Raw genomic sequence first — 15,280 nt, forward strand, 5'->3', positions numbered from 1 at the left:
CCAGAAAATTAGTCAGTCAACAATCCTCTTCTCCCTTCTTACACTGTTTTTCTGGTAGTGGCCATCTTTCTCTGTCTTAATTTGTAATCCAAAAAATAAAAATGTCAAAAAAAGCAAGCCTTTATCTATTTCCCCCCATAATTCTTCAATATATGCACTTGCACGACAACCCCTTAAAGTCTCAAGGTTTCTACTCACATACAATCTCTGCACTTTTACGATTGTCCCTTGTCTTTTTTGTTTAAAAAGTCCACCACTCATTTGCCTCAGAGAACCTAAACAAAATACTTTCCCATGGAGGTACGTGCTTTTTATTTAATTCACCAGAACTTAAAGTAAATAAAGTCTAGAAAAATACCACTGGCCCCTTTATACATTTAAAACATTCACAGTCCAAACTCTTAATGTGCTTTCTGCTAGTTTTTTGTCTGTTCTTTTTCTGTTAAATACATCACGGGCAGTAGGAGCACTCAGCAGATGGTCCAATGAAACTGCCACTACGAAAATCTCTTAAACTGTTAAATAGCTGTAATCCAAAGTGTTTCCAAACTGCAAGCCCTCCTTTCCCCGTTCCCGGTGCTCTTTACTCACAAGACCTGCAGATCCCTTTCGGACTCTGCAGGCTTTCTCGTGAGGAGCCGTGGCTGATCTCTTCGGCTTCTCCTTGTCTGGAGAAGCTCCACAGGACCGGGCTCACTGCCCGGTCACAGTTCCAGCCTCAGTGTCATCTCCGCGCTTTTGGAGACGCATCAATCTGGCATTTTCCCCACCCAGAAGTCGCAGTTAAACTGGTTAGTTTCAAGAACATAGTAGTTAGGAGAGCCTGCAATATTTAAGCTAGGAGCTGCAAGTTTGACTTCCACACAAGCTGATTTTACAGGCTTGTTGGTGGGAACTGAGTTTGGTTTCGCGCATCATACTAAACAACAATGTAGCTTGTTTGGGTTTGGCCTAGCATGATACTGCATGGGGATATAACCACCATGGTTTATTCAACAATCTGTAACTTGGTGCAAAGGGTGCACCTGAGCTGTAGGACCTCTGAAGAGAAGACAAAAGGAGGAAAGCAGGAAACAGCTACCACAGAAGCCCAGTCAGCTGGATTCTTCCCAACTGCCTTGTGCAGAAGAGCTAGGATAGCATAGTTTTGTTTCAAAATAATATTTATTATATTTTTATTTATAATTGTTTATATTGCTTGTAAGCCACAATAGGGTGCCACTATTCATGATGCTGCTGTTTTGAGAGGGATATGGCGCTTGCATTGGTGCTTATGCTGTGCATCTTTCCCACCCCAACCTTAATTAATCATCCTCAAAAGGGAGAGGCACAGGCTAAGGATATAAAAAATCTTGTTTATTGTGCCCTGGAGGCTCCAGTGTCCAGACAAGGGCCAGGGGAATAACAAAAGAACCCAGCCATCCCTACCTCCAGAGTTCTGGTACTCCTCCCCATGCAGAGAGAAGACCTGGGGAGGCTCTGGAAGAGACAGTTGACCCTTTGGTGCCTGGCAAGTCATGATTTCCCTGAGGTTCCTGGGGTGCCAGGGATGGGAAGAAAGAGAGGCCCAATTTCCTCATCCTCAGCCTAAGGCTCTGGCCTCCCTGGTAGTCTGCTGGCTTCTCTCACACCAGGCTGCATCTGTAATATAAGGAAGGAAGATGACTGAGTCCCACAAATATCTCTCGCACCCCCCACCCCAAGTACCTGACATTGACAGAAGCCCTCATGTGCACAAACAGAAGTGACAGGTGCCATCCTCACCTGTCACAATTAGAACAAGTGGTCTATCCACACAAATATGCCCAAGCCCAACAGCTATCACCAAGAATTACAATCATCACATCCAAGTGTTGCTTGTGGCTATTGGGACAAAGGCAAGGTTTGCCTGTTTCTGATCCATGTTTATTAATATAATTAATGAGATGGTGCCTTCCATCTGAACAAGGCTTTGCCTTCAGACTGGGACACCATAAGCAAGGACAGTGCTAAAACTGTACTGTATCTCAGCTTTGCCCACGTCCTTTCACATTTTTCTTCTCACACCAAAGTTAAAACTTTTTTTTAAGCACTGAAAAATGAAGTTCTGAGGACACCAGTGATAAACATACAGCCTTGGAAATAGCTGATTGCTACTGCACAGAATATATCATTCTTTAAACAACTGAGAAGTGGGATTAATGAAGACAGCAAGAGTTATGGACTCATGGGGGGAACAGCTTTCATCATTATAGGGAATAGTACACTGTAACTTTGTATTTCTAGGTGCGAAGATTACTGCAGATGCTGACTGCAGTCAGGAAATCAGAAGACGCTTAATCCTTGGGAGAAGAGCAATGACAAATCTCGATAAAATAGTTAAGAGCAGAGACATCACACTGACAACAAAGGCCCACATAGTTAAAGCAATGGTGCTCCCTGTAGCAACATGTGGCTGCGAGAGCTGGACCATAAGGAAGGCTGAGAGAAGGAAGATCGATGCTTTGGAACTGTGGTGTTGGAGGAAAATTCTGAGAGTGCCTTGGACTGCAAGAAGATCCAACCAGTCCATTCTCCAGGAAAGAAAGCCAGACTGCTCACTTGAGGGAATGATATTAAAGGCAAAACTGAAATACTTTGGCCACATAATGAGAAGACAGGACACCCTGGAGAAGATGCTGATGCTGGGGAGAGAGGAGGGCAAAAGGAAGAGGGGCCGACCAAGGGCAAGGTGGATGGATGATATTCTAGAGGTGACGGACTCGTCCCTGGGGGAGCTGGGGGTGTTGACGACCGACAGGAAGCTCTGGCGTGGGCTGGTCCATGAAGTCACGAAGAGTCGGAAGCGACTAAACAAATAAACAACAACACTGTAACTTGCCTATAAAGACAATAGGTAATATATCAGATTGCTCTAGAATGCTAATACCGCTTGAAGCTGTTCTGAAGAAAGATCTACCTCATCTGAATCCGTGCTCAAGATCTACCTCATCTGAATCTGTGCTGGGCCTCTCTTCTTTGACCTAGATATGACTTCGCCATTATTTTTCAACCACATTCCCTTCTTGCTTTCCCATTTTCAAATGTTTGTACTCCTCCAGCTTGGGACTCACTCAGAAGTTCCAGCGGTTATGCAGCAGAGAGCTATGGCTCTGCAGTTGCAATCAGGCTTTACCTTAAGTGGTCTGGTCAGCTGCTAAGGTGCCTACATTGATTTGTTTGGGGCCAGTTTAGAAGTATTTGGAAAAAATGCCAGTGTGCCCATCTTCTTAAAACTGAAATCTGAAAGGCAATTTAGTAAAAGGCTAGAACTAAGAGATACATTTAAAGAGCAAATGTGGATATTGGCTTCTCAAATCAATTCGGATCATTTTTGTAGAATCTTGAAATCCAACACAGCTGTAATTCAGATTACTAAAAAAAATTCAAGTGAGGAAATGGTTTCACTCCAAGTTAGAAGCAGGATTCTGAAGTGCCTCAATTTTCTCCAACATATTAACAGAGCATTTGCAGCTTTCCCTAACCTGATCCTTCAGATAAAGTGATCGTGATGCCTAGGGAGAAGAGTTGAAGCCTAGCATATATGCACAGCAGAATTCAGAGAAATACAAAGAAATGTCTTTCCCAGCATCGTTTGTGGGATCACACTGATTCTGAGGAACAATGGGGCAATTTAAGAGGCACTTTGTTCCTCTCATGTCCTTCCCTTTACAGCCTTGCATGGAATCATCTGGCCCTGACCTTTCTTTTTTGCTTGGAGAAAACACCCTAGCATTCAAAGAGCCTGCAACAAGTTGCAGCAAGTCTGCAACAAATTTACCTAAAGCAACCTTACACAACTTAAGAACCCACCAGCCAAACATAGTCAATAATCCAGTGCTGTGGTGTAGGCATTTCTGCATGCCCAAGTGCTAATGTTTATTGAAACTCAGTTAGAAAATAATGAAGTATTCACTCAAATTGGTAAATTATGGGAGGAGTGGATTGCTTTATGACAAGAGAAACTGCTAGGTGTGGATGGGAAAGAACTATATAGTCTTTCTCAATGTGATGCCTTCCAGACAGGTTAGGATTTGAACTCCCAGAATTCCCTGAGATTGTACCAGACATTGGGAGATTAGTGAAATCTCTGAGAATTCAGAGAACAGGCCCAGCACGTCTGCAGGACACCAGACTGTGGAGAAATACAATGGAGCCAAGCTTTGAGAAGTACAATGTTTCTAGGTAGAAATTCAAGCATACCTGGATTCTATTTAGCTCCTCTTGCCCTTGCTGCAGCCTTTCCATCTCACTCTGAATACTATTCAAGGAGGCTGGGAAGCGAGACAAAGGAGAAGTCCAGATCATGACCATGCATAAATGGTACAATGGAAATATATGGACCATGTAACTTGAGATCATCATACCTTGCAAAAGCTCTTTCAGTCAGAAGCAGCGGGAGAAAAGGAAACAAAAAGGAGAAGTTGTTAGTGTTAAAGAGAATTTCCTTGGCTCTGATATCAAGCTTCTAAATGCACAGATATTTGATTTTAACAATTTAGCACTTGCCAACTCTAGAGATTCATTCCTATCTGTACAATCAGGACCGCCATCGCCCTTTACAGGCCACCTTTCCCCCGCCCACCTCTTTCTTCCTGCTCTCTCTCCAGCGCCCCCTGCAGGCCTGACTGAGATGCTGCTTCTTCATCCAGCCGCTCCCGCAAAGATATGATTTCAATTCGCAGGCGCTCAGCCTGATGCTCTGCAGCCCGAAGCTGTAAGGCAGACTCTTGCCTCAGCTTGTGCACCATGGCTTGCAGCTCCTGGGGAAGCAAAAAGATAGGGAAAAAGTCTGTTTTATTAAGGTGAAGTCTAATCTGTACAATACCAGCAAATCTCATTCCTCAACCCCAATACTAGCATTAGCTGGATTATAGGTACCGGCACGGTGCTGGGCAAGCTCCTAGTCTCAACATCTGCTGGGTGAGGATTCTGGGAACTCATCCCCCGCAGCCCTTCATTCTCTGCACTGAGACGCTGCACTTCGTAGCTGAGGCGCTTATGGGATGCAGCCAAATCAGCCTAGAAGAAAACCATAAGGGGAGGGAGGAGAAACAGGCAGCAACCAGTAACTTTGTCCTTCCACTGATGTCTCCAAGGGAGGATTTAAACATTAGAGGCTCCCACATGACAGCCTCTGAAAAATACTTATCCAGAACAGCAGGCACAGAGTTTAGAAGCGAGGAAAAGGTCTGGAATTATCAAGCAACAATAGACAAGATATAGACCATGGAAGGGCTGCACCCGTTGGCACATTTAGATTAGATGAGGGAGGAATGCATGTGCCATCTTTCCATGAAGAAAACTGTATTCAAGACACCTCACAATAGGTAAGATCAACAAACTCCTCATCCCTGGTAGGAAAACACTGCACGTCCTGCCGACAACCTGCACTTGCAACTCTTTGTTGACACATCAGAATTTCCTCCATCCTCAAGGCCCCCGTGGTGTGCTGCATAACTGCATCTGGACAAGCATACTGCGTGAGAGGTTCTAGTCATCACAGACATGCAATTCAGTTCCTACCACACTTTTTCAGCCTCTGCTGCAGAAGGCCAGATAGCATTTAAATTAACATGTCAGCAGCCTTAGAACTCCTCCTACCCGAAGTCTGAGACAACCCCAAATTGTCTACATCAAAGCAGGAGAATTTCTCCCATTTTCTCTTCTGATTCCCCCACCATACTGTGCTTCACTCCCAGCACTATCACCCATCTATCGTACTCACCATCTGCTCTTGTGTCTGCCGCTGGGTTTCACTCACGGTGGCTTGGAGGCCTTGGAGAAGGTGCTCTGATGTCTGGATCTGGGTCAAAAGAACCTGGACCTACTCAGAAAGGAAAGAAGAGAAAGAAAATCTGGTTTGTGGAAGCTGAAGGTGGTATTCTGTGCAAGAGCGAGCAATGCAAAATGGTTAAGATGTTGCTCTACGGTTGGAACGTGCCAGGTTAAAATCACCAAACTGTTGGAATGATCAGGGATCAACTCAGCATTGTCTCATAAGCATAAGGGGGTCTTTCTCTAGCAAGACGTGTCTCTCTTGTGCTTGTGGGATGTCACGTGGGTCAACTGACTTCCTCTTCCTCCTCCTTCTTGGGCTTGAGGATTAACAGTCTCCATTACCTCATGGCAGACATGCAAGCAGGGGGGCTGCAGAATGCAGCTCCTCGCCCTTTCTATTCCACATAGAAAGTGTCTACAAAGAACCAGTGATGATTAAATGCTTTCTACTGTGAACTTACCTGTATCCAGATCTACTGAATAAAAGCAAGCTATCTCTATTTTCTTCATCTAACTACAGTGTGAAGACTGAATTTATTTCTGAATGTAATTGAGCTTAATGTGCAAGTTCCCTTTTGGTTCACGCTTCTACTCTGCAAGATTGCTGTTAGCTGCTTGGAGTTCCTTTATTGACCTTTAAAAACTCCATCACAAACCACATATGGTTTTCATGTTATCTTTAGCAAGTCTGCGGCTAAGTCCGCAGAATACAATCAGCTGTAATGTGTCTTGCTTGATTTTGGCTTAACATCTCATGTAAACTTAACCTTTACAGACGGTATGTTATGACTTAGGGGCTAGGCTCACCCAATGCTTTCTCTCTTGCCTTAATGTTTCAACCCATCTCTGAATGCAGTTCAACCAGCTGCTGTTGATATTTAAAGCCCTACATAGGTTGGAGCTACAGTAGCTCAAGGAATGCTTCCTCCTACATGCAACTGCCCAGAAATTTAGATCATCCTTAGAAATTTTTATCCACAAGTCTCAGATGAATGAAGTCTTGGGTCTTCTCAGTTCTGGGACAGCAGCCTACCACCCACAGTTATTTTTGGAATGCCAGGCAAACACTTTCCTCTTCTCATAAACAGACTTCTAATTTTTTTTTTTAACTGCAGTACTGATAGAGTTTCAGAAGGTGACAATAGGCCAGACTGGGAAGTAAAAACATTCCAGAAGAAGGCAATGACAAACCACTTCCACACTGTTGCCAAAAAACTACCTGGATGTTTCTATGAAGTCACCAGGAGCCGAATTCCACTTGAAGACTTAAAGTATTAGAATAGTGTTTTTATATTGGTTATTTGGTATAATTCCTGCCCTTTAATATTTACTTTTTCATTGTGTTTTATTTTCATATGATTTATGGATAGATGGATATAATCCTGAATTCCACCTCAAGGTCCTTAGAGAAGGACAGAACAGAAATCCAATTTAACATAAGAATGAGCATGAGTTCCAAGACATTATTTATTTATTTATCATTCAAATTTTGCCACCGCCCATCTCCCCCAAAAGGGGGACTCTGGGAGGTTTACAATAAAATTAAAACTATAATAACAACAATTAAAATCTATAAAAACAATTACAAATATAAAATGCAATATAAATAAGTATACAAACCAAGAGGTTAAAAATTCTGATCAGGTGGGAGGGGCTGTAAGGTGCGAGCCAACCCTATGGATGCTTGCCCACCTGCCCGCCCTATGCAAGATGGCAAAACCAGGTTTTCAGGGTCCTCCTGAAGGTCAGAAGTGAAGGCGCCTGCCTCACCTCTGAGGGCAAGATGTTCCAAAGGGCAGGGGCAACTGCAGAGAAGGCCCGCCTCCTGGACCCCGCCAGATGGAATTCTCTTGCGGACAGGGTCCGCAGCATGCCCTCTCTGCCTGACCAGGTGGGGCGGGTCAATATTATGGGGATGAGACGGTCCCTCATGTAACCCGGTCCCATGCCATGTAGGGCTTTAAAGGTGATAACCAACACTTTGAATTGGACGCAGAAGCAAACTGGCACCCAGTGCAGCTCACACAGTAAAGGTGTTATATATATGTGCCGACCTAGGGGCACCAAAAATAACCGGCGCGGCTGCATTCTGGACCAGCTGAAGCTTCCGGATACTCTTCAAGGGTAGCCCCATGTAGAGCACATTGCAGTAGTCAATAGACATGGAACATACCTGCTTACTGCACTCTTCGTTGCTACGTCTTAGGGCTTCCTCCAAGTTAGCTTTCTCCTGTGCTGTTTCCTCCAGAGCTTCACGTTGTTGCTGCACCTGAGGAGGCCACCAAGGATATGGGGGGTGGGGGGAAGGAAGGAAGGCCTTTACCATCAAATCTTCACTCATTTCTCAAAATTCTCCTTCTACAGGTGGTCCTCATTTAATGACCATTTGTTCAGCAACCATTCAAACTTGCAACAGCGCTGAACAAGTGGTACTTACGAACGGTCCTTGAAGTTCCAGCTGTTGCAGCGGCCCCTGCAGTGATCACCATCTGGGCACTCAGCAACCAGCCTGGATTTCTGACCGTCATAGCACCCCATGGTCACGTGACTGCCATCTGCAGCCTTCCCTGCTGGCTTCCCACAAGCAAAGCCAATGGGGAAGCCAGCAGAAAGTCAGAAGTTGCAATCAAGTGAGTCGCGGTATAGTCAAATGACATCACACTTTATGTCCGTATCGCTTAATGGTGGAAATTCCGGTCCCAATTACTGTAGTTAAGCAAGGACTACCTGTATTTCCCACTATGCTAATAAGAATTATCCCTCTGGGAGTTATAAAGTTGATGACAGTCTATGAAAAAACTGTGAGCTAGCTGTAATGTCCTTCTCCAAAAGACTTTCCAGAGCAGCTAAAAATCCTCTTTAAGACAACAACTGTGAATAACACCAAAGGCAACACAGAGAAGCCTTGAAAACCACCACCAGCAATACTGACTACACAGAATCTCTATCAAGTAAATTCATCCTCAGCCCCCAAATGTTCACCAAGGAGCCTGATCATGCTTTTACCTACTATATGCCAGAAATCCCAATGTGACAGAACCAGGAGGCCTCAATCAGGAGGGTGTTTTATAGCTAGGGGCTACAATGGAGGAAGCCCGATTTAAAGGCTAGTTGCCTTTTTCATCTTCCTATAACAGAGGTGGGCAATCTTGTACTTCTACAATTCCCCCTCCTCTGAAATAGGCAGGATTGAAATTTATGGAGTCTTTTTAACGTATTCAGGAGAAGGATTTAAGGAAGAAAATGAGTTTTAAACCTATGCAAGCACTTAAAGGTTTAAAGGGTGAGGTTTGGAACATTATTTTGCCTCTTAACAATCAACCCCTCAAGAGGAGGTTGCAAAATAGGACTCAGGTAGTCCTTGCTTAACGACTCTAATTGGGAGCAGAATTTCTGTCCCCATGTGATGTGGTCATTAGGTGAAAAATCATGTGATCGCACTGCTAAGCGACAACAGTTTCAGTAGTCCCGGTTGCGGTCGTTAGGCAAGGACCTCACACTTTCCCTGCCCTGCTGCGTTCACCTCCACTTCAACTCTCCCCATCTGCCCATCTCCCATCTCTGCCTTTTTGGCTGCCCTGCACTCTGCCCTGCACCCCCGCTGCCCTGCACTCCACCATCCCTGCTGCCCCCAGCTGACCTTTGCCATCTTCTTCCCACTGCTGACAAGATGCAGGGGGCTGGCCCTTCATGAGGCAGCTGCTGGCCATGCAAGGCCTTCTTCTGCAGCAGAACCTTTTGGAATTTTCAATATTTCTGCATAAATATGACCAAACATGCGATCTGTTCTCCACAGAAGTCCTAAAATTTGTCTCATTTGTCTAATTGGCTTCACTTTAGCTAGTTTTAGGACTTGTGTGGAGAACAGATGATGTTTTAGGTCATATTTATGCAGAAATATTGAAAATTCCAAAGGGTTCATAAACTTTTAAGCACCACTGTACATAGTACAAAGCTGGTCTAAACCGTTTTTGTAATACACCCAAATCCTTCCAGCATCAGACTGGGATGCTAATTTCCTAATGCCAAGGAAAAAAGGTGCAGCCAAAATGGGGAAAAGGAAGAAGACCAGAAACAGCATGAGTAGATAGGAGCAACAGAGGTTGATAGATAAAAGGAAAGTTTATGAAGGCCTGAGGTAGACTCATTTGAAAGTAAATGTACTGTAAATAATTTGGAACATAATGTTCTTCCTATATATAAGAAGTTAATATCTTGGATGGCTATACCCCAAAATGCAGCACAGAAAGCACCCTAGATGAATACACAGGAATATATCTATCAATACACTATCTTTGCCTTCTACACACAAACCTGTTCTTGGAGTTGAGCCCACTCTGATTCAGATACAAGCTGGTGTCCAGCTGGCGGTAGATAAATAGTCTCAGGCACCAAGGTCCCAGTTGAGGAGGCAATGGAAGCAGTCTCAGGACTTGGAGGACGTCTGCGCCGGACAGGAGGCCCAGGACTTGGTGCCAAGGAGGAAAATGAAGCAATGGAGACACTGTCCAGGCTATGGGCAAACTTCTCTGCTACTCCTCCTTCTGCCAAAGGAATGTGGTCACCTCCAGGCAATTCAGTGGGCACAGTCTCAGGATCAACAAGGGATTCAGCTGAGCTACTGAAGGAATGCTGAAGAGAAAAATATGGGAGTTACAGAACAATCCCAAGCTGCTCAGATTGTGTATTGCAAAGGCCATATTTATAGCTGGGGCTCTCATTATTTTTAGGACAATGTATTTCAAGTTAGGATAGATCGTCATGGAGAAAACCTATCTATGTGGTCACCAGGAGTCAAAAACAACTTGATGGCACAGTAATCAATCAATCAATTTCATGTAGAATCTGCCCAGTCCGCATGACCTAATAGGGAAAGGAGGTTCTTGGTACCCATACTGAAAGAAATTGGGAGGTGGAGGGGCAGGGAAGGAAGCTGGGACCCAGAGATCGGCTTTCTCAGTAATGCCCCCCGCCCTCTGGAACAACCTGCCCCTCCAGGTTAGATGTGCCCCTGCCCTGATGTGTCAGAAGATGACCAAAAAAAAAATCCACTTAAGAAAGCATTCAGATTTATTTGAGAGCAGCTACTGGTTTATTTATAGTTTTTAATAGGTTTTGTGATTACTTAGCGGGTTTATGGATGGATTTTATTGATGTTTTACCTCATGTGTTGTAAGCTGCCTAGAATCAAAAGAACAGGAAGCACATGCCTTTTGGTAAACAAATAAATATCTATAACCAAACACAAAGGACTTTCCCTGAACTTGTTTATTTATTCAAACATATTTATGACCTGACCCAATTAATTAAAACTCTGGGCAGTACAGTATAAAAGTGGGAGAATAAACATTTATAATATCATATCATATCATATATCATATCATATCATATCATATCATATATTTTTCGTCACTGCCCGTCTCACTAAGAGCGACTTTGTCCTTCCACCAGTCATTCACTGTCCTGGTCACTCAACTGTCTTGCTCGCCAATCTATATCCTTTTTAGAGATCCACCTGCAACACTCAGGTACAGACTTGCAGACTTACATTTCTGGTATCACATGCACAACTGCTTGGCATCCATTTATTCTGGGTCAGCCATCAACTTCAGATAGATTTTGTAAGATATTTCATCACTTCTCCTTCTTTCCTCAGTTTTTTATCCCAACTTCCAAAATTTTCTTTCCTTCTGTCCCTCTTTCCCTCTCTTCCCATCTCACCTCCTCACCCTGCAGCTCCTGAACCAGACTCTCAGCATGGGCCAGTTTTGCTTTCAGCTCAGCAATTTCCTGCTCCATCGGCAGCACAATGGCCCGGAGTCGCTGAGTGTCCTCTTGCGCCTGTGGAGAGAGAGAGAAAGCAGTAGGTTTTTTGCCTCCCCTGGAAACTCAGCTCAGCCCTCACAGTGGGATCCTGGCTGTGCATTGCTTACTTTTTCCATCTGTTTCTCCAATGAGTCCAGAGGGCTGGTCCTTGGCAGCAAGCGGCTCCAAGCATTCTCCCGGCTGTCGCGCTGGACGGCTGACAGACGGGCCTCATAGCTGGAAATGGTGTCTATAAAGGAAATAAACCTTTGAGCTGCCACCTCCAAGGCCAGGTCTGATTTACGATCCTGCCCTCAGGTCTGGGAGGAAGGGCTTAAGGCACTTAGGCAAAACAAGCCCAGTTCCTTCCCCACCCACCCTGACCTGCACGCCTTCACCTTTCAAGATAGCCTGCAAGGAAGCCACCTCTTCCTGGCACCGGCGCTGGACAGCCTCCACAGCCTCCTGCTTGGTGCCTTCGCTCACTGCAGCCACAGCTCGGACCGTCTCTACTTCTGCCAAGGCGGCTGCCAACTGGGCCTGCAGGCTTCGGATGGTCTCTTCGGGATCGGGGTCCCCAGGGGGGTTCGGGGCAGGGGGCACCCCCACATCCTGCACCCTCTGCGGCTCTTGTAAGAAAAGGAGGGAGGGGGGAATGACAAATGGAGCTAGACTGGAACCCAGGACCGCCGTCCCCCATCTTTCACATCGCTCAGCCAATAAACTTTGCGACCCCTAGCCCGACCTAAACATCCTAGCTGTGACCTCTGACCTTGCCTCTGGGTGACGCCAACAGGATCTCCTCTCTATAAAGCCCCGTAGCCACGATGGGCGTGGCTTCCCGCCTTGTCGCCAGCCCACCGCGGGGAGGGGGGGCGTTCGCGCGTACCTTCCATTCCGCGAAGACTTTTCTAACTACTTCTCCGGCAGCGGCGGCGGCGGCGCTGCTGCGGCTACTGCTGCGGCTGCTTCCCCGGAGACCGAGCGGAGCCGGAATTCCCCGAGCGGAACCGGAAACAGCCGAAGAAACTCGGAAATGGCCGAGGAAAACAACTGGGTGTGCCGAAGACACCCGAACGGTCGACGCACCGCGGCTCCCCTATTTAAGTTGGCTCTTCGCGGGACTCCCCGAGACTTCTCAACCGCTTCCGAAAAGAACCGAAGGGAAGTGGCGTATAGGTGAGGAGGGACGGAGGTTGTCGAAGAGAGGCGTTTGCTTATTCCGGAAATGTCTTTGAAGTTGGGCCTGAGGGATTAAAAGGAGCTGGGATTTAAATTGGCCTGTAGGTGCTTGCAGGCTATCCGGCCTTTCCAGCTTAATGGAGAGTTCAGCAGCTTGGCTGAAAAATGGCTTGGGAACCATTTTTTTTCCCAGAAAAAAAATTTCCGGGACTGAACGCAGCTTCATATAATCCAATGTTTCTCAACCTCAGCAACTTTAAGATGCTGGACTGGTCATCGACTGCAATAAAGTTTCTGATTCTGAACTTTAAAATGCTTTAAAGTCCACGCAAAGCAGCTAGAAGACACTAGATTGTCTCCTCCAAGTAGAAGATCTCCAGGAAGATTTCCTTCAAGTAGAGATGCCTTTCCCTAAGGACATCTGCCCATCCTACCAGATCGAATAGGGTGGGCACGCTTCTGGTCCCTTCCCTTAAATATTGCCATCTTATGGGACCTAGGAAGCATGCCTGTTCCATGGCAGCCTCTGCCCTATGGCACACCCTTCCCCCTGAAATTCAACAGGCCCCCACCCTTTTCACTTTCCGAAAAGAACCCAAGACCTGGCTTTTCCAGGTCTTTTTTTTTCTTTTGAGCTAAGCTTAGTTACCTGGGTTTGCGGGGGGGGGGGGTTAACATCTTTGGTTTTAATATTTTTATTGTACATAGATGCGGTTTTATCTCTTGGTTGTGAGCTGCCCCAAGTTTGGTGCAAGATGGGCAGCTATGTAAATGTTTTGAATTAATGAATAAATATGTGGGGATCTTCAATGTTCATTCTTCCCTTTTACATGAAAATAATCATTTTTGTATGAAACAGCCCTGCATCCTAGCTCCTAAAAAGTTCCAGCAAAATCAAGTACAAGGGTTGACTTGACAGAGTATCGCATCTGTTGGTGGCAATTATGTATAGCAAGGGTAGGCAGAAGGTAGATCTGGATTATCTTGTAGATCTGTGCATGATTTGTAATTGTTTGCAAGGATTTCAGACTTCCTTTTGTTTAACTGGAGTTGATTGGTTATGTGCCATCAAGTCAGTGTCAACCACTTAGATAGTTTTTCTCCATGATGATCTGTCCTTAATTTGGTCCTTCAGCTCTTCCATTGGTGCACCCATCGCCGTAGTGTAACTGAGCCCATCCACCTTGCTGCTGGTGATCCTCTTCTTCTCTTTCCTTCCACCTTTCCCAGAATTAAAGCCTTCTCCAGAGATTGTTTAACTGTAGCAACTACGTCCATATCCAAAATGTTACAACTAATATGAAGGAGTAGATGCTTGTGTGGAAGGAACCAAGTTTCAGTTGGTTCTGCCATGCAGAGTAAATTCCTGAGATTACAATTCTCTAATGTGTGACTTTTACACCAGGTTCCGATTGGTGAATTTCTAGTAAGACAAACAAATCAAAGTAGATGTTAAAGTCGAAATCTGCTGTTTATGTATAATTTGAGGCTTAGCCTTGGGCACGGATCTGAAAGATGTGCCAGACTGAGCTCAGGACTGAGTTTGTCAAATATACAGCCCACACTGTAGTGGGGGGGTGGGGGGCTCACACCATGCTAAATGATAGTTTGTTTAACCATGATTTATTTCAGAGATGGGCAACTGCATTTGGCTCCCCCCAAATTCCAAATCCAGTTTGGGGGGTGTTAAGGGGCAAAAATTACCCCACAGCCCTAAACCACAACTGAAGAAAACAATGTGGCCTGCAGGCCAGAGAAGGTTGACCACCTTTGGCTTATTGAATAAGCCATGATTGATGGGTTCATGAAATTGGCTAACCCATATATCATGGTTAGTCAACTCTATGAGCTGAGTTCATATGACATGTTAATTCACAAACAAGCATGCTAAGTTATATTTGGCTTAATGTTGTATGTGAACCTAACCTCAATGACTGTAAGGTTTTTTCCAACGTGCTATAGGTTATCTAGTGCAGTGTTTCTCAATCTTGGCCACTTTAAGATGTGTAGACTTCCAACTCCCAGAATTCCCCAGCCAGTATGGATGCTGTTTTATTCTAGTATAGTACAGGTCTGGCATGGCTGGCTGGGGAAGTCCACACCTCTTAAAGCAGCCAAGGCTGAGAAACACTGATCTAGTGACTAGTTATAAAAACAAAGTTTAGATCATATCTGTTTCTCAGTTTCCAGCTTTCTGCCATTCATTCTAGATAACAATTAGTGAAATGAGGTGATATTAGCAAGCAGCTGATAGACCCATGAATGCTAAAAGCTATAAATAAAAAGCACAATTATTATTCATGTTATAAATAATAAAAAGAAATCTCTAAGCTGAATGGAGAGAGCAGGCACTAAAAGACAGTCTTTCTTGTGAGCAGCAGGCAATCTAGCGCTAGTCCTGACTGCGTAGGTACCAAGAAGGATCTGGAAACTCTCCACTCTTGTTTGGAACTGTGGGATTCCATCAGCTGTGATCAAGTGCCTCCCTGGGGTG

General features: G+C 45.1%; 1 protein-coding gene across 1 annotated transcript; it reads right to left on the bottom strand.

Moving 5' to 3' along the window:
- Window positions 1-1,335: 1,335 nt before the first annotated feature.
- Window positions 1,336-12,691, bottom strand: RABEP2 (rabaptin, RAB GTPase binding effector protein 2). The gene is made up of 12 exons (XM_063301103.1): window positions 12,494-12,691; window positions 12,003-12,233; window positions 11,733-11,854; window positions 11,521-11,640; window positions 10,114-10,431; window positions 7,973-8,068; window positions 5,747-5,845; window positions 4,900-5,040; window positions 4,604-4,781; window positions 4,386-4,397; window positions 4,222-4,292; window positions 1,336-1,641 (listed from the first exon to the last, which is right to left on the bottom strand). The coding sequence occupies exons 1-12, from the start codon at window positions 12,498-12,500 to the stop codon at window positions 1,588-1,590; spliced, it is 1,449 nt and encodes a 482-aa protein (XP_063157173.1). The 5' UTR covers window positions 12,501-12,691; the 3' UTR covers window positions 1,336-1,587.
- Window positions 12,692-15,280: the final 2,589 nt, after the last annotated feature.

The sequence above is a fragment of the Candoia aspera genome, chromosome 4, assembly GCF_035149785.1.
Source record: "Candoia aspera isolate rCanAsp1 chromosome 4, rCanAsp1.hap2, whole genome shotgun sequence".
NCBI lineage: Eukaryota > Metazoa > Chordata > Lepidosauria > Squamata > Boidae > Candoia > Candoia aspera.

Bases quoted from the DNA above. Each gene is read 5' to 3' on its own strand.
- RABEP2 (XM_063301103.1), bottom strand. The intron at 5,041-5,746 runs GTGAGTACGATA...GTTTTCTTCTAG, and splicing joins GGCAGACACAAGAGCAGATG to GCTGATTTGGCTGCATCCCA. The intron at 4,782-4,899 runs GTACCTATAATC...TTGCTTCCCCAG, and splicing joins GCTTGCCCAGCACCGTGCCG to GAGCTGCAAGCCATGGTGCA.